We start from the raw sequence: 18,646 nt of genomic DNA on the forward strand, positions 1-18,646 counted from the left end.
GCCCTGATAAGGAGAATGTAATAATTTAATTTTTATTTGTTCTAATTCTCAGGAGTCATACACCTACAAAGACCCCATTACAGAATTTGTGGAGTGTCTATATGTCAACTTTGACTTCGATGGCGCTCAGAAAAAGCTTAGAGAATGCGAGTCGGTGAGTACACCTGTCTGTCTGTCCATTCATTCATCCATCCATAGCTTAATAGCTTGGGAGGGTTTTTTTTAAATTATAAAAACATCCTCATTTGGCAAAATGTCCTGTAGCTTCTATAACCGGATACACTTAGGGAAATGTTGCTTTTCTTATGCAGTTACGTTCATCCTGCTTGACGTTTCTGACCACAGAAAGCCTGCAACTTTTCACTTTACCTCCATGACTCCTTGATTTCCCTAATGACGACTTGTAATGAAACCACACGCTATCCAGACCTGCCACTGGTCTGAGGAGCCTCTGAACTTTCCCAAGTGGTGGTGAGAGTCATTAGTGATGCTGTGTCATGAGCCACACTTGCCCACAGATGGCCTTCACTTTTGTTTTGGGCCCTGAAAGGGATCTTGAAACCTTGCCGCTTTTTGTGGGCGTCTGTGTCATGCGCTGGTGAGAGAGAATGCCTCTCGGAAAAGCCTCTGACTCACTGTCTGTCATGTTTTATGATGCCTAGTAATTGTCCATCATCCAGATGGTTAACAAGAAGCACTTCTAGGGTGTTGAGGTGGGCCATGGTGCTGGAAAGAGCATACTGTGGTTCAGACAGGACAGACATCTATATTTTGCTCTGGTTTGTAATGGCCTTGTGTGATGGTCTCTGCATTAGATTTCACCCCCACCCATTTTGCTGTGTCATACACTTGTGTGTTTACTGTCAAAACACTGACTGACTGCCTGCCTGCACAATAATTCTTGAAAAATGAGCAGTAATTTATGGCATGCATATTGGTCAACATTGTTACTGAATTTCTTTATATAATTGCGAGATACTTTGTCTCTTTCCAGTGAAATTTGGTAAGAGATGATATTTTCCCCTGTATTTTGGTTTATCATGGTTGGAATGCATGGAACATTGATTCTAAGTAATGGCCTTTGGCTAGTGTATTCCGGGGTCATGAACGAGCTTGGCACATTCCGACTGCTGCCCTAAACTTGCAAAACAATACTTTTAGACATAAATTTGTTTAGTAATGTACACAATGATTGTTGCCAAAACACAAATGGTAGCAAATTTATTTGTTTGGAAATTGTCTTTGTATGAATTCTGATGGAAATTATATGGCTGGGTACATTTTATATAAATATATAAAATGTTTTGGTCAAAAATAAGAGCTCTTTAAACGTTTTCATCTCTGAATTTTGATCCACTTATTGAATAATTAATAGTTTTATGGCAAATGTTTCTTATTTTCCCCCACTCTGAGTAACGTCTAAAACACGTTAATCAGAGTCTAGACTAATTAGTGGTTGTTCATACTGTGCCTGACGACACTCTCTTGCTGTAATGGAAGAAAGGCTTGCTCTGGAGGTCCGGTAGCCAGAGGGCTCTCTTAGACTGAGATCAGGCAGGTGTGCTAATTACCTCTACTCTCAAAAGGCTTGTCCTCTTAGCATGCTGAGTGTAATGGAGATTTCCCTAATGATTTGATCATTTGGATCTGCAGAGACATGAAAGGCTCAAATCTGGGTGATTTGAGTCTCATTTTCATCCCTGCTTCTTGACGATAAACGTTTGAAATGAAAAACATCTGGCCTGATCATATGTGCTCGCTCACAGAAGTAAATGTTTATAAATCATGTCACTGGTATAGTGAGGGCCCTGTTTCAACATTAAGTTGGGCTATTCTTTTTTTTTTTTATCCCTTGTATAAAACAGGACATTAGTTTTGTTGCTTTGACTTTTTACAAATGAGGTGCTTGATTTTAGTCAACCTAGTATTAACATATTTTAAGCGCCATAGCATGGCGGCAGGAAATGACTGATGTTTTGCAAAACTTGTTAAGAAGAGACAGAAAATGCCACTTCCCAACATCACAGCCCAGAGTCATTCTGGCATCGTTCATAGCTTGAAGTGTGATAATGATACACACTTGAAAATGTCCTCCACAGGACAGACATTGCCTTATATAGGCAAGCTTTTAATCTTCAAAGTTTAAATAAAAACAAGTTTTGGACTCTGAATAGTGAACTTAAGGACATTTTTTGCCTTTACGAAAACCATTTGAAAGTGCTTCTTTTTCTCTCTGAAAACAGATGACAGTGATTATGGCACTTAACTGTTTTTCTTTTTCTTCTTCAGGTTAAGATAAGAAATGTCATTGGTAAAATGTGAGCAGGCTGAGAGGGCCATTTAGTTGGGATTTCTTCAAACAGAACAGCTGAGATAGTAGTAAATAGAGCCTAAACAAACAGTGCAGGTCCTGTAAGTGAATAGACATGCTGAAGATTGAGAACAAGGACTGCACATGAACCATGCAGTGACAGCAGGAGTTCACATGCCTTCACTACTGTGGAATGCACTAAACTCTACTGTCCAACTCCTGCTCCATTAGAGAGCAAGGTGGAACAGAAAGTATCACTCCATCAAAAACAGGAGCGTAAGCCTGCTGCCGTAGCAGTGCAGAGGGCGTCTGTGAGCGCGTGTTGTTCAGGGCCCAGCTGCAGTCTGTGTCTGGGGCTGTTATACGATGGGAGAAGCTCTGTGTGAAAGCAGTGGCAGTGTAAATTGGTTCCACTGTGCAACTCGATGGACCCTGCGGCAGTGGGCAAGATGAGCGGTGATAAGTCAAAGCCACTGCGGTGGATTGGGGTGGCTGGCTCTGTTCCTACTCTGTTTCATGTGGATACTGTGGAATTCCTAGATTTGCGGTTGATTTGGAGCGCAGAGAATGGCCCCAAATTGTTCTGTTTTCCCCACCCACCTTCCAAATAGGCTTTTTCTCTTTTATGACAATTGCCAAAGTAAACCATTTAAGAGCATTGAAGTTTAATGTTGACGTGTTAAAAGCAGATTCTGTAATTTTGTATCATAATACTCATTTTTATGCTTCATATTTTAATTTCATCATAATCTGGCAATCATTTGGGCTTTTCCCACTTTTCAACCTGTTACTGTTAGCGTCCCAGGACAACAAGAAGAGTTATTATTTCTGTAATGAGTTTCTTTAAACTCCTTGCTCAGCTCTTTGTCCTCATATAACGTTTCTTTTTTTTACCTCAGAGAAGAGTAGGAAACAGCTGTTATATTTACAGTTTTTTTTAAATATTACCACTTTTTTAAAATCAAATTGTTTTAATCTCTTGAAGGTGCTGGTGAACGATTTCTTCTTGGTGGCATGTCTAGAAGACTTCATAGAAAATGCTCGCCTCTTCATCTTTGAGACGTTCTGCAGAATTCACCAGTGCATCAGCATAAAGTAAGATAGTTTAACATCCAATTAACAGCTTTACTTATATTTGTGGTAGAGAAGTATATATGCATTTAACCAGGATAGACACACATTCTGATTTGATTAAATGTTATAGTATCAGAAGTAGTTGCTTTGAGGTGTGTGCTCACATTGTGCTGTACTTGACCACATAGACTCTGTGTTAAGTAGAGAGTTGTGAGTCGGTTTTTAGTTGCAAATTTTTATATTGTATGAAATTTAAACTACTTACTGTTTATGAAAACAAAATAAGAAGCAAAAAGTCTAAAGAAGTGTATGCATTTTTTTCAACAAAATGTTGAAGCCTGTGGACTGAACAATAGTGAGTGTTGAACACTGCCTCCCTGATGCTGGCTCTAGATAGAAGCCATTACAAGGTATTAAATGTCTGATTTCTTGGACATGGCTTATGACTTGCCTAAATGGTTTCGGTATGGTCCAAGTTTATTTCAATAAATGCTGAGTGTTTAATAATAATTTCTGAAATAATTATATACAGCTTGTAGTGGGGAGGAAAGTAGCAGGTCCCCAAATGTGTCCACAATGTGGGATTGTTTCCTGTTTCCTCTCCTCCACGCTCCCACTCTGTTCGCATCCCTTTTTATTACCCAACATGCTGGAGGAAGTGTGTCCAGAGACTGGCTGCCAGCACCTAAACCTCACAAGTGTGCGCACACACAACCAGACATCGCAGACACATCTTCTCATCTGTTTTGAAGCAATTCTGAAACTTTTAAAAGCTGTGATTAAGACTGAAACTTCTCTATTTAGTAGATTCTGTAGTTGCTCTTTTCTCTTTTACTCCCTCTATTTCTTGTAACATTAAAAAAATTGCCAATAAAATGAACTCTGCAGTGTCAGTGTAAAATATGATATGCTGTATTTACTACAGTTAAACAGTGGGAAGTAAAGGCATAAAGCTGAACGTTGGAAGGTGATTGTTTTTAGTCATGGTTCTTGTGGAGACATGTTTTGTAGACTGTCCACAAACCTTCCATCCTGCATTTGGTAGAGTGTAGCAGGTGTTTTATTGCCACTTTACTCTAGTTACTGCACTTTTATTGCCCTTTTTTTATGGTATATACACAGCATTGTAGGTTTCCAGAGAAGACACGCAATGGTTTGAATCCCAAGGTTTTTCCATTGGTGGAAAAGAGGCCTTTGGAATGAGAGGGAGGTTTGGGCGGGTGTCATTGGTTTTCCTAAGCCTGGTTCTTATTAGTGCTCCAGTGACAGAGTACAGAACAGGGAAGCAGCTCTGCACTCTTGACTGTTTAATGAGCTTTTCATAACTAGTAGTCTCGGAGCATCTGTCCAGCATTTCTATTTACTCCGTGTGTGTGTGTGTAGCAGAAAACACTTGACTGTGGCTGTTGCTAACAGGTTGACAACTGCCTCTAACATTTTGCAAGAATATCACACCTGCATTCACATGTATATTGAAATAATACGATAATTTAATTCTTTTTTAGTCCCGCAGTGGGGAAATTCAAAATAAAGGTTAGGCTGATCCTTTAGGAAAAAAGGACAGTTACAGGACTGTTTTCATAAACTTGCACCTTGGATGAAGATTTCATTAATCTGCCAATCTTATTTTTGTTGTTGAATGATGTATGAGCTGCGGAACCTGGGATTTTTGCTGTTCAAATATCAACTCATTAATACAAGTCCTCTAAATACAAAACTTTCAACTTATGAACTTTAAAAGTTAATGCTAGTGGCACACCATTTGTGCTAAAAACATTTAGAATATTTTCTGTCTAGACGAACCATTCTAAAAGCTTTTGGCCAAATAGTATGTTATACATGTGGACTTTTCCAAAAATTGCTTGTGTTCTTTAGTGTAGCTACTACTTGTTCAAGTATAGTGCAATTCATTTTAACCATAGAACTTGCATAACGTCGGATAGAAATTGTATTACTTTATAGTGCTGTTTAGGCTAATGAGGCTAAATAGACTGCATATACTTTAGGCATGATTTTATTGTACTTGCCAATAAATCAAAATTGCGAATGAGCTCTCAGAACCACAACACAACTCATTCGTATGTAGAGGACTAATTAGTGTGGAGTTCAATAGGTGTTTTTAGCAGCTTAGTTCCAATATGATGCTTGTAGTTAGAAGTATGTATTTAGAATGTTTAGAAGTCTTGGGGTTTTCTGTGCTTTGAATTAAATTTGTATTAAAAAAAAATAATAATACAATTTTTGAACAACAGTGTCATTGGTTTAATATCCAGAAGCGTGTTTCACCCAAGCATGGATTCACGTGAATCAAAAGCTTGTTTTATAATAAGGACATTTTTACAGCTGCTGGGCATGAACATTTTGGAGAATTTTGCATGTTTCCACCCTCAGTTCACACCAAAATTGGAGTAGAACTAAATATAATTGAGTTTGTTATGCAAAAGGCCCAGTAGATGTGATGCCATTATTAGAGTTCAAAAATAATTACAGCTGTATATCTTTTGAAGAGATGATATTTTTTTCCCCCTCCCTGTCCTTCCTTCCAGAGATGTCTCCTCATTTCATGCTTGTAAAATTAGTAAAGATAAGAGCTTTTTTTCTTGGCAGGGTTGACCACCAAAGTGAATAGTCTAGTTATGGGCATTGGCTGGGAATTTGTTACATCATTTCTGTCTTCCTGTCAGCTGCTTTATTAAGTTCAGCTTTTAATGTAATCGGAGGATATTTCCACACTAGGACTGAATCATTAAAACAACCACACAGTCATTTTGGTTTTATTTAAAAAAAAAAAAAAAAAAAATGAAAAGAAAAATGGGGAAAAATCAATTTTGCCCCCAGCTATCAGGGGTCTCTCCAAATGGCCTGGAATCTCTTAATGCTTTCATATGGAAGTGTTTAACAATGCATTTGTTAAATCCCACTATGGTAAAAAGGAGTCCTTCTGTGGAGTCCACTGCACTCCCTGGACGTAGTTTGTCCCAGCCTTTATGCCTGACCTCTCAGCGAATTAGGAGGCTCCTGGAGTGAAACCTTTTGCCCCAGTCCCACCGGCCTACAGTCCAGAATAGGATAAATCAACGGTGCGGAGCCAGTGCATGTAAGGGGTCGAAGTGAAAATGATCCCTGCCCCTCCCCTGAGGACCTGGATTAGAGCTGCGTAAAATGAGACTTCTGCAGGATAATGAATCTGGGTTTTACCAACTAATTTGGGCAGTGAACATTTCAAGAGTCCCTTTTTTTCCCCTCTTATCATTTTCTAAACATATTTATACAGCATCTGTTTTTTGTGACATCCAATAAAACTAAATGTGCATTGTAGGGTTCAATAGAATCAGACCTAACTCTGTTTGTTTCTTTTCCACTGACTTTAATTAGTATGTGCAGGGCTCGTGGTTCGTAGAATCAGCACTAGACCTGGATCACTGGATTGAGCATGGATTGTATATGAGGGATGTCGGATAAGTTACTTTCATAAGAAACATGGTCATGTTTATTTTGATACAGTTTGACTATGATTAAATGGCTGGACAAAATCTTTGCTTCCTTCTGCCACAATCAACAGTTTTTAAGAACACCTTTGATGTTTTATTCATCTGAGAAAAACCAGAGCTTAGTTCTGCTTCCTTTTAATAGAAATACAGCACAAGTGAGAGAGGGTCTGAATGACCCAGTGTTCTAATTGGTTTCCTGTGCATTTTTTGGCTGTAATTGGTAATCAGTCTGCACCGTGCTTTGCTGTGTTTTTCATAGATGTAGAAGAGCATGGCTTTCTTGTTTCCTCTCCAACCTCTGGACTTGACAAGACGTCTTGTCTCCAATATCAATAAGGTCCCTGCTTGATTTTGGACATGTGTTAACCATCACAACCTTAGCTCTTGTGATTTGACAACTGGCACTTTTGGTGGTGGTTTGGTCTCAAGTAATGAGCAGTCTACCTTGTCATGTGTTATTTTCTACAGGTCGCAGCAGTAGTAAATGATATCAGCTGTCATTTTTGCTAGGCTTGTCCAAGGCTGTATTTTTATTTGTTTTTTTGTATATGCGTAGTTCACGATCTTAATTACTGTACTACAGTCTGTTTTGAGGGTTTGTTTTTACCTATGCTTAGAATATCTGATTATTTATTAGTTTTATTATTGTTTTTTTAATGGGCTCAAAAAATACAAGAGAAATGAAGTGACTAGCCTCAGTAGTGGCAAATATGAACTTAAATGGGAAGTATGAGAAATGAGAATGTGGAACCTGCTCGTCATGGGAGAAATGGCAAGTTTCATTGGACGTCTGATAAAGCCAGAGAGAATCTAGACTTCTGCAAATGTTTGCCAGATTCATTGAAATATCTTTTGGTAAAAAGTGCAGGTCCTGCACCTTCTCAATTGCTTGTTGACATCTCTGCATCATGGCGTCAGAGGCTTCAGTCTGAACCTGATCTTTTATGTAGGGACTGTTTCAGGCCCCTTTCGGGCATGCCAGAGTAGTGAGTGAGTGGTCAGTAGAGGACCTTAAGAGGACCTGGTGAATCAAGGTCCAGTGTTGCAAAACATCACTAATGCACTTACTTTCTCAACTCACTTCATCTTGTCCCTGCCTTTGGAAGGACATTTTCATTTGTCTGTCATCATTACCTCGACCTTACTCCATCTCCTCACAATGATGTAATTGTATTCCTTTTTTATGGGCTTCTTAGTCTTGGCGTGAATTATCATTATTGCCTCGCTTACATAATGAAAGGCATTTGTCACTCTGGAATACTGTTCCAGATGCTGAGGTCTGACAGCAAACTCGCTGTCCCCCAGCAATTAGATGAGATCAGGTCTATACATTGCTTTTCCTATATTTGAGTAAGTGTACAATACACAAACATAGGACATCGTAAAAGATGATAATTTGATTTCAATCATTATAATAATAATTTTGTGTTGTGTACATTAACATTTTGGGAGGCTTGCTCAGTTTTTCAAAGAAGTCTGGATATCTTGATATGTTTCTTGTAAAACCTTGAAAAATGAAAGCTTGCCATTTGCATCTTGTGCTAATCCACATTTTTCCATTCAATGTTGAGGTGTGGACTCTGGGTTGGTTAAAGCATTGTCCTAAAAGTTTTTTTAATTGTATTTTGTGTTGTCAGTAATGACTTGTTGACAGTTTGACTGTAAAATTAGAAAGGTTTAGAGAAATGTAGATTTTTCTCAGACCTTATTTATTTACTTACACAAAGCTTCTACCCAATTTATTAGACGTCACCAATTCCCTCTTTTCAACAAGTCTTTATTGATCGGACACAGTGCCACCAGCTGTATGGTGGGGAGAAACACATCCTTCCTCGGTATGTGAGGCCAACTCAGTACGTCCTTTTTTTAAACTGTTGCTAATGCAGTGCCACTGGAGGAGTATGCAAACTGCCACAGCATTTGATAAATTCACATGCTAGCTGATACTTTCAGCATGTTGGAGAGGTGGGTCATCCTTTCCACCCAGAGAGTTAGGCCAGTTTTGCTCTCTACGACCGACCATGGCCTTGGATGGTAAAGGCATCATTGGGGATTGAACTTGGAAGTTTCTTACGATTGGGTGAATGCTTACATTTTGGGATATTCTGCAGGCCAGTACGGTTTCCCTGACTATAGGTTTATTGGTATGCCAGGTCTTGAAAATATATTCTGATAAATGTATAACTTTTATGGCCATTTTCTGTTTTCTGTGGAAATGAAATTAATAAAAGTTAGTCTCAGGATTTTGCAGTTCTGTGGCTTAAGGTATATGCGGTACATCAGGATCTCTTCCCCAGCCCTAATGGCCTCTGTTTGTCCGCAGCATGCTGGCAGACAAGCTGAATATGACTCCTGAAGAGGCAGAAAGATGGATTGTCAACCTCATTCGCAATGCCAGGCTGGATGCTAAAATTGACTCCAAGCTGGTAAGAGAAGAACATCTCTGCTCATATTTGTTTACACTATATCACATTATCCTGATGCTCAGCTCATTGTTTCTCTGTTCTCTCTAGTCTCACGTTCTCTATTCCAACCTTCTGCTTTGATGTTTGTCGTTTTACAGCCTGTCAATGCAAGAGTTCCTTTATTATTTTTAGTGGATTTTGTGTACTTCTTTTAAATAGCACTGACATAATCAATCAAGTGATTATTTTTGGTCCAATGAAAGGTTTCACCTCAAACTTACTCCTCCACAGAGTCTGGGAAAACTATTATTACGATCTTTCTAAAGCACTGAATGTCATAACAAACCCAACAAGGAGCAGGCCCCTCTAATCTCCCAAATCATACAGCCTTATAATGGTGTGGCCTAGAATTAGCTCAAGTGTTTGGAGCTCAGAGGGGCTGTGACAGGATGGAGACTAGGCAAGTTCTGTATATGGAAACTTAAAATGTGTTTTTTCTGTATTCATTGAGCAAGCCTCCTCTCTTTTGGCAGGGCCATGTGGTGATGGGCAACAATGCAGTGTCCCCTTACCAACAAGTGATCGAGAAGACCAAGAGCCTGTCCTTCCGCAGCCAGATGCTTGCCATGAACATTGAGAAGAAGTTAAGCCATAGCAACAGGAATGAGGTCAGAGCATCTCTAGCTTTCCCACACTCACGCACCCTCCGTTCAGCTTTTATCTGAGCTCATCTCTTGCTGTTTAGCTTGAGCCCTGTAGTTTACACACGCAAGTGATCTGTCCAGAGGACAGAACCTAAAGAATGTTGAACAGCCGTCCACCCAGAGCTATCTTTACACGGTATAAACCAGTAAGAGCAAGTTTAACAGAGTGAGTGCTTTCATCATGCCATTCTTCTTCAAAGCACTAATGACAAGGTAGATGGCAGCACAGCCATAAAGAAGAGGGCCTGGGTCCAGTGACTCAGCTCTGCAGAGTAAATAACGCACATGCTCGCAAACACCAGCTTCTGTGAACTTAACTCAGAGCTGGAGTTCCCTACACTTAGGGATCACCACAGATGTTTTGCTTGGGGTCCAGTCACTTGCCGTTTGATCTTTGTGTGTTGCGTGCTTTTGCACGAGTGTGTGTTGAGTATGTTGATTGACCCACTGAGACCCAAAATGTATGCACTTTGCCGGTCCCTTCCCTCAGGCGCCCCTTCGTGAACTTTGGAAAGCACACACCTTTTAAAACCCACTGTATTAGAAAATAATGTCATTTGAGGAGCAAACACATTTATAAGCTGTCATCCAATAGGTATTCCAAGGGTCATAGCCATTGAATTATGTTGTGTTTGTTGAGTAACATCTCTTTTGCAGCACTTTAAATGTATGTTCTTTTAATGGCTTTCAACACAGAAATATCCAGCTAAACATTCCAGATTCCCATCGAGTCTCTAACCAGTGTTTTTCCTATTAAACATATAGGCATGCTATTCATAGAATGCATACTGATTTATTCAATATAATACATTAAGTTCTCTGTATACAGTGATTACCCAAATACACACAAATAACTGTAAACCAGACACACCACCTGAACTGTGTGAACTGAGTAATTAAAGCATTGCTCCTCTCTCCTCTTTCTTTTCTCCAGACTCCAAACTGGGCTGCCCAGGACACTGGATTTTATTAAGCATTGCTGCTGATGCTGTTCTGCAACATTCATCCCGTTACTCCGCAGCATTCCCATTTTACTAATGAACATGCTGTTTCTTCCAAACATGATCTTCGAAGGAGAGAGAGAGAGAGAGAAGCCTTATATTTTTTGCTAGTTTCAGTACATCTGATATTCAATAAAAAACACCATTACCAAACCCTTTTCGCCCCATGCTTGCTTTTTTATTTCTGGATATTACAAATAGCAGTTGAGGCTTAAGTGGTCGCCCTCCTTTGTGTAATAAATGAAGTTTTAATGTGCACACTGAGTCACTGAGTGGGACGGAGTCTGCGTTTTCACAAAACGATGCATATATGCGCTGTAATGATGAATGAGTGTTTAGTCTGCTGCGTTTTTACAGCTCTGCTCCGTAGCAGCCCACCACTCTTCTGCGGCAGCCCCACTCTCATGCTGCAGGGAAGAGGGCACGGAGAGGTGATGTCAACTCACTGGTTGCCATATTCAATGCCAGTCATGCCTTCTGTTTGTGTGCAGTGACGCAAGGGACTCATAAGCCTCCATTAGCCAACAACACAATCAGCTTAATGTCCCCCATCCTTTCTCATCTCATCATCTCTGTATCACAACAGCTGTGTTTTGTTTTGTTTTGTTTTTTTCAGCTTGCCCTTTCTTTCTTTGTCTCTCACACACTCACTCTCCCATATACACACACACACACACACACGCTCTATTTAACTCAGTCTTTTATACAAAGATGTACACAGCGCAGTGGCTAAGACTTGATACATGTCTCTGTCTGTTTTGGCCTCTCCATCAGCTGACACATTTATGAGAGCTGTCTCTCTGGACGAGTAAAGGGAGGGGGCTTAAAGCTGCCATAGCGTTCAGGCTCCCAGCCAGAGAGCTAAAATGCTGACGTCACCTTTACTTTCCCAGCGTGTGTGAGAGTGCCAGCCGGCAGGTGGGCGGGCAGCCACGGCTAGAGGGGGTGGCTAAAGTGATTGGTTTACCGGTCCTTTGCATGACACATTACAAAAATAAAAACCCTGCTAGCCCTTAACTATCACATCCACCTTAAGAGTACCGTCTCAGATGTTGTTTTAGCAAGACATCCAGACCAATGTCAGACATGTGGCTGACAAGCTTCTCCACCACAACGTTTGTCACTTTACTCAAAATAAACAAACAAATAAACAAACTGACCAGATGTCATCATGGGGTTTGGTTATAATTGTGACCTTTTTTGGAAATCACATGTTTCTGTGTGTTAAGGTTAAACCATTTGATCAAAATAAGCCATGTAATTAGAATAGACACGCTGTTGTTTACAGTTGGTTCTGTCAGGACACGTTTACACATTAAAAGTTCCCATCCGCAGGTCAGGTTATAAAGAAATCTTAAGATTATTGGATTTAAAAACCTGGAGATTAAACTATGTGGCGTTAAAATAGTTTCTAAAGTTCTGAGAACCAAGAAACAGAAACCATAACCAATAAATGACATTTTTTAATTGAGAAAACACTCATTAATATTGAGTTATAAAAACAGGTTAGTATACATAGGGTGACCAGACGTCCTCTTTTACCCGGACATGTCCTCTTTTTTAGACTTAAAAAAATGTCCGGGCGGAATTTCACAAATGTCCGGGATTTTTCTAGAGCTTACATAGAATTTCGAGACGCGTTTCATTCACAAACTAGTCCCGCCCTCCTCTACTCTGATTGGTTCGCGTGAGTGAGAAGGGGGCGTGGTGAAGTAGCCTAAAATCTTCGGATTGGACGGTCTGACTGTAGAGCTACCGTTATTGGTCGATAACCTTCTCTGTAAACATTTCATTGGTCAGCCATCTCAGATCTGGTCACCCTAGTAAACAGAATATTTCTGTATATAATAGTTTATTTTGAGTTTAATATTCTTGAAGAATCAGTTTTCGCTTTCATTCCGCCATTCGGCAAACACAGGTAAGCCATATAAAATATTTTTAACGATTATGTCGTTTAGTAATGCACAGTTCATCAAAGAGGCTTAGAGTCAGAGTACTAACGGGTTAATTTAGGGTGTACATAATTAGTGGGCGGGGCTTAACTTAAGCAGCCAATTACTGTTTTAACCCCCCCCCCCCCCTTTCGTCAAACGTAAAAAGTGAGAAACTTCTGGATGCAGAAGTGTCTATTAAACTCATAATAGACGAGTATATACAGAAATGTATATACAGAAAAACTTTTTTTTATATAACTCTCAATGTCAATGACAGTTTTCTCCATTACAAACTGTCATTTATTGGTTATGAATTCTGTTTATTTGGTTCTCAGTACTTTAGAACATATTTTGACGCCGTAATATTAAGGCTTCTACAAACACTAGAACAAAAAAAAAACTACCCATTTTACTGGTCATCTTCCTGACATCTGTTCTGTGTGAACGCCAGGCATTGTGTTTAAGGAATAGTTTTCCTCAATAAGTTCACTAGAGTCTGAAAACTTCACTTGTCTGAGTAAAATCTGTAGTTTATTTATGAAATCAGAGATCGCCACAAAATTCAAGCTAGTGAGATTTGGAACATCAATTTTGTCATATTTTTATGAAGTGTCACAAGCTATCTAACCTAAAATGTTTCCACTTTATGATAAGTAAAGGGAGACACTTGCATGAAGTGCTTTAATAAGATGTAATGGTTTTAAAGGGTCTTAGTGATATTAAACACCATTTATTTATTTGTATTAAATACAATTTAATGGATAAATATGGTGGAGGGTGGGCATGCACTTATAAACAACACTTAAAAACACCTACTTAAATAAAAAAAATCTAGCCTGCAATCTTTTACATTTCCAGATGGGACAACATAAGATTAAGTAAATTAATCCCCAACTCTCTTCAATTTACAATACATTTGAAGCTTGTACTATATATTTATTAACATGGACCTGTATCCCACAATGTGAAACACGTCCCTGGATGAACTGACTGTGAGAAATTACCCATAGGTGTGAGGGCATGTGACTGAGTGTGTGATGGACTGTGTGTGTTCCTTCTTTGTGGCCCAATGATGCCAGGTAGGCTCTGGACCCGCTGCGACGTGAACAGGTTAAAGCGGTTACAGAGGATGAATGAATGAATGACATACCACCCCTTAATAATGGGGACAAATGATAGTCACTCAGGCATTAGTCCTTTTCTGGACATCTGACTTTGATCTCTACATCAAAGACTTCCAAGAAAAAAAGAGATACCTATAAATGCTGCTGAGGTGTGTCGCCTGGTGTTTTGTACACTAGACAAACGTTGAAGTATACAAGCCGAAAACACGGTTGTGTGTGTGTGTGTGTGTGAGACAAAAAAGACCCTGACCCTTCACATAAACATTAGACCGACTGTCCCTTCATGTGTGTTAAAATACAAATGGCGGTCCACAAGAAACCTCAGGGGGTTATCTCTCGGTTTTTGAGAATAAACCACTCACTGGAAACGGAGACGTGTTCAAAAATCGAGGAGCATATAAAAGGGGACAAATAAATAAAAGATTAAGTGCCACACCTAGTGGTCAAGCTGGGTAAAACATTTGGCTTTAATTTATAAAAGTGAAAATGTTTAGGAGGCTGTACAAGGCGCAGATGATTACATTTTTTTAAATCACCATACATGAACGAATCAAGAGTCCGTTTTACAGTGTTTTATAATGAAGCTGTGGCGGCTGGTTCACTACGGGTTATTTCAGTGACCTAGCTCTCATTCTTAAGTCTCTTTCAAAAAACAACCCTCACCTGACTCGAGAAAACCCATCAGCGCTGGTGAGTACAGCTCTGGCTCGTTTACGCTCAAGTGCCTGTGATTAGGCGACTTAAACTCGTAGTAGTAGTCCAGTTAAACAGTGTTTTGGCGTTGAGTGTTGGCTTGGCCTGGTCATGTATTTTTAAGAAGCTGAGCTTTGTTGACAAGTTTGGTGAGTTATTTGGACGTTTGTTGCTCAATTTCCAGAATTATAATTACCGACCAAACTCGCGAGCCCATTAGGAAACGTTAGGCTGAATTTAAAATGGCGCCCTATTCCCTACATAGCGCACTACATATATCTCATAATACTACAACTTCGACACATACAGTGTGCACTAAAAGTTAAATATGGTGTCCTGCATGATATGGCTGATTCATATTAATCATACAGTGCAATATTTGAACGTAGAAGCCACTTTATTTATTTATTTACATTTACTTAATGCTCTAGCCATAACACGTAGGGAACAAAACTTGGTTTAAATGAACTCATTAATCCTCAGATAGTCTAATTCACAAGGATCCTACAAATCTACACATCTTTCTCTCCTTTAATCCAAGCTTAGCCAGTCAGTCTGAAAGCATAAGAAGTAGAAAAAATACATATTTGGGTTCCATAGGCTTCCATTATCTGTTAGCAACATTAGCCTCATATTTCCACTCTGAAAAAGAGGAAGCACAGTTCAGACACCAGATGTTTCAGCTTGATTTGTTATATATGGGGAAAGGAGGAATATGTCCACTGTTGATCTTTGGGTGAACGATTCCTTTAAATATTCTGTAAACCTGCCGGGGTTTAGTCCCATCTTTGAGATTTGAAAAAGGGAAATGACTCCCCTCTTTGGGTCGGGAGTAGAGACGAGAAGTGTAGAGAAGGGGAGACTAGAGGAGGAGGGGTGGGGAAGAGAGGAGAGGTGGGAGGGGGGCTTCCAAAACTCTGAAAAGCCCCTCAAGTCCTGCGAGCCTCCACGTGACAGCAGCAGCGGGGCTATATAGTAAAAGCAGCAAAGCATCAGGACCAACAGCAGCAGAGCAGAGAGATCCTCACAGAGTATTCACACTCACTCACACACACACACACACACGCACACGCGTTCAGCCGATCCGAGGGCGAGGACACTCAGGTGCGCGAGTTAAAAGTCTGGACATCATCCTCATAATTATCATCCTCCTCCTCCTCATCCTCATATTCACCCTCCTCATCGTCAGTGCGCTCCTCGAGTCCGCGGAGGACCTGAAGACACTCGTGGAGCTGTGGCGCGAGCCGAGAGGATCTGGCGCGCGCAGAAAAGTTTCCTCCGGAGGGATGCTGTATGCTCCAAAGCCGCTGTGGCTCTCTGAAGGAACTTGATTGTTCTTCCTCTCTCGGACTGGACTTTCCTGCGCCTTTCTCCCGCCCGGGTTTCCCTCCTGCTGCTTCAAAATCTCCGGCTCTGGGATCTGCGCTCCTCTGCCATGTTGAGACTGAACCGCCTCTAATTCCGGACACTTCCGTGGGCTTCTGGCTGATTGTAAGCGCTCCGAGTCTTTACGGGACCCTCTTTTTCCAGCGTGTTTTTCCTCCTCGTCCTCCTGATCGATGCTTTGTGAGATGAGCGTCCTGGCCGAGGGTCCGCCGCGCTGTCCGGCTCATGAGTGACACACACAACTCACCTCTTTCTCGCTGGAAACATCTCCACCTTCCATCCGCACCCTCGGAGCTGAAGAAGAGCCCCGCGGCTGTAGCAGATCCACCGTCTCCTCAGAGCCGAGGCTCTTTACACACAGCCGCCCAGATGCAGTTTCGACTTTTCTCCTTTGCTTTAATCGTGTTGAACTGTATGGACTACAGCCACTGTCACACGCAGCCGCACCGCTGGAGGAGGAACAAAAGAGGTGAGCGGGACACTGCCACCACACGCTCACACACTGTACTCATGCACAGGCTCTCGGACACTGCGCTGATACACACAGAGCACCGAATACTCAGACTGTCATTCTCACTACACTGAAGCTTGTATAACCACTGACACAGAGTCATTAATATAGACTCACCACATTGATATAGACTTTTTAATACAGAGTCTCAGCACTGATATACAGTCATAAATACAGACTGATATAGACTCATTAATACAGACTCAATGCACTGATATAGACTTGTAAATACAGACTCGGTACACTGATATAGACTCGTTAATACTGATACTGTCTCACAGCACTAATATAGATTTGTAAATACAGTCTCACTGCACTGATATAGACCCATTAATACAGTCTCAGTGCACTGATATAGACTCGTTAATACAGTCTCACTGCAGTGATATAGACTCATTAATACAGACTCAATGCACTGATATAGACTTGTAAATACAGACTCGGTACACTGATATAGACTCGTTAATACTGATACTGTCTCACAGCACTAATATAGATTTGTAAATACAGTCTCACTGCACTGATATAGACCCATTAATACAGTCTCAGTGCACTGATATAGACTCGTTAATACAGTCTCACTGCACTGATATAGACTCATTAATACAGACTCAATGCACTGATGTAGACTTGTAAATACAGACTCGGTACACTGATATAGACTCGTTAATACTGATACTGTCTCACAGCACTAATATAGATTTGTAAATACAGTCTCACTGCACTGATATAGACCCATTAATACAGTCTCAGTGCACTGATATAGACTCGTTAATACAGTCTCACTGCAGTGATATAGACTCATTAATACAGTCTCAGTGCACTGATATAGACCCATTAATACAGTCTCAGTGCACTGATATAGACTCGTTAATACAGTCTCACTGCAGTGATATAGACTCATTAATACATTCTCACTGCACTGATATAGACTCATTAATACAGACTCACTGCAGTGATATAGACTCGTTAATACAGCCTCACTGCACCGATATAGACTCGTTAATACAGACTGATATATACTCATTAATACAGACTCACTGCCCTGATTTAGACTTGTTAATACAGACTCACTGCATTGATATAGACTCATTAATACAGACTCACCACACTGATATATACTCGTTAATACAGACTCACTGCACTGATATATACTCGTTAATACAGACTCACTGCACTGATATAGACTCGTTAATACAGACTCACTGCACTGATATATACTCGTTAATACAGACTCACTGCACTGATATATACTCGTTAATACAGACTCACCACACTGATATATACTCGTTAATACAGACTCACTGCACTGATATAGACTCGTTAATACAGACTCACCACACTGATGTAGACTCATTAATACACACTTACTGCAATAATATCAACCCATTAATAAAGACGCACTGCACTGATATAGAGTCATTAATACAGACTCACTGCACTGATATATACTCGTTAATACAGACTCACTGCACTGATATAGACTCATTAATACAGACGCACTGCACTGATATAGACTCATTAATACAGACTCACTGCACTGATATATACTCGTTAATACAGACTCACTGCACTGATATAGACTCATTAATACAGACTCATTGCACTGATATAGGCTCGTTAATATAGACTCGCTGCACTGATATATACTCGTTAATACAGACTCACTGCACTAATATAGACTCATTAATACAGACTCACTGCACTGATATAGACTCATTAATACAGACTCACTGCACTGATATAGACTCAGTAATACAGACTCACTGCACTGATATAGACTCAGTAATACAGACTCACTGCATTGATATAGATTCATTAATACAGACTCACTGCACTGATATAGGCTCATTAATACAGACTCACTGCACTGATATAGACTCATTAATACAGACTCACTGCACTGATATAGACTCAGTAATACAGACTCACTGCACTGATATAGACTCAGTAATACAGACTCACTGCACTGATATAGACTCAGTAATACAGACTCACTGCATTGATATAGA

General features: G+C 40.2%; 2 protein-coding genes across 3 annotated transcripts in view; both read left to right on the forward strand.

Moving 5' to 3' along the window:
* The window catches only part of eif3ea (eukaryotic translation initiation factor 3, subunit E, a), a 32,473-nt gene extending 21,337 nt beyond the window's left edge, over positions 1-11,136 (forward strand). Inside the window, exons 9-13 of the mRNA XM_066682703.1 lie at positions 53-154; positions 3,297-3,406; positions 9,200-9,302; positions 9,815-9,949; positions 10,920-11,136. Of these exons, the coding sequence (XP_066538800.1) occupies positions 53-154; positions 3,297-3,406; positions 9,200-9,302; positions 9,815-9,949; positions 10,920-10,958 (489 nt within the window). The 3' untranslated portion in view covers positions 10,959-11,136. The remainder of the gene's footprint in view (positions 1-52; positions 155-3,296; positions 3,407-9,199; positions 9,303-9,814; positions 9,950-10,919) is intronic.
* Positions 11,137-14,561: 3,425 nt separating this feature from the next.
* The window catches only part of rspo2 (R-spondin 2), a 59,801-nt gene continuing 55,716 nt past the window's right edge, over positions 14,562-18,646 (forward strand). The window contains exon 1 of one of the 2 annotated variants that reach the window (XM_066683095.1): positions 14,562-14,734. Coding sequence is in view for 1 of the 2 variants with exons in the window: in XM_066683094.1 (XP_066539191.1) it covers positions 16,349-16,592 (244 nt within the window). In the remaining variant the exon portion in view is untranslated. Of the gene's footprint in view, positions 14,735-14,829; positions 16,593-18,646 lie in introns of those variants that run through there. The other variant, XM_066683094.1, reaches the window with a different exon arrangement.

The sequence above is a fragment of the Hoplias malabaricus genome, chromosome 10 (assembly GCF_029633855.1).
Source record: "Hoplias malabaricus isolate fHopMal1 chromosome 10, fHopMal1.hap1, whole genome shotgun sequence".
Lineage (NCBI taxonomy): Eukaryota > Metazoa > Chordata > Actinopteri > Characiformes > Erythrinidae > Hoplias > Hoplias malabaricus.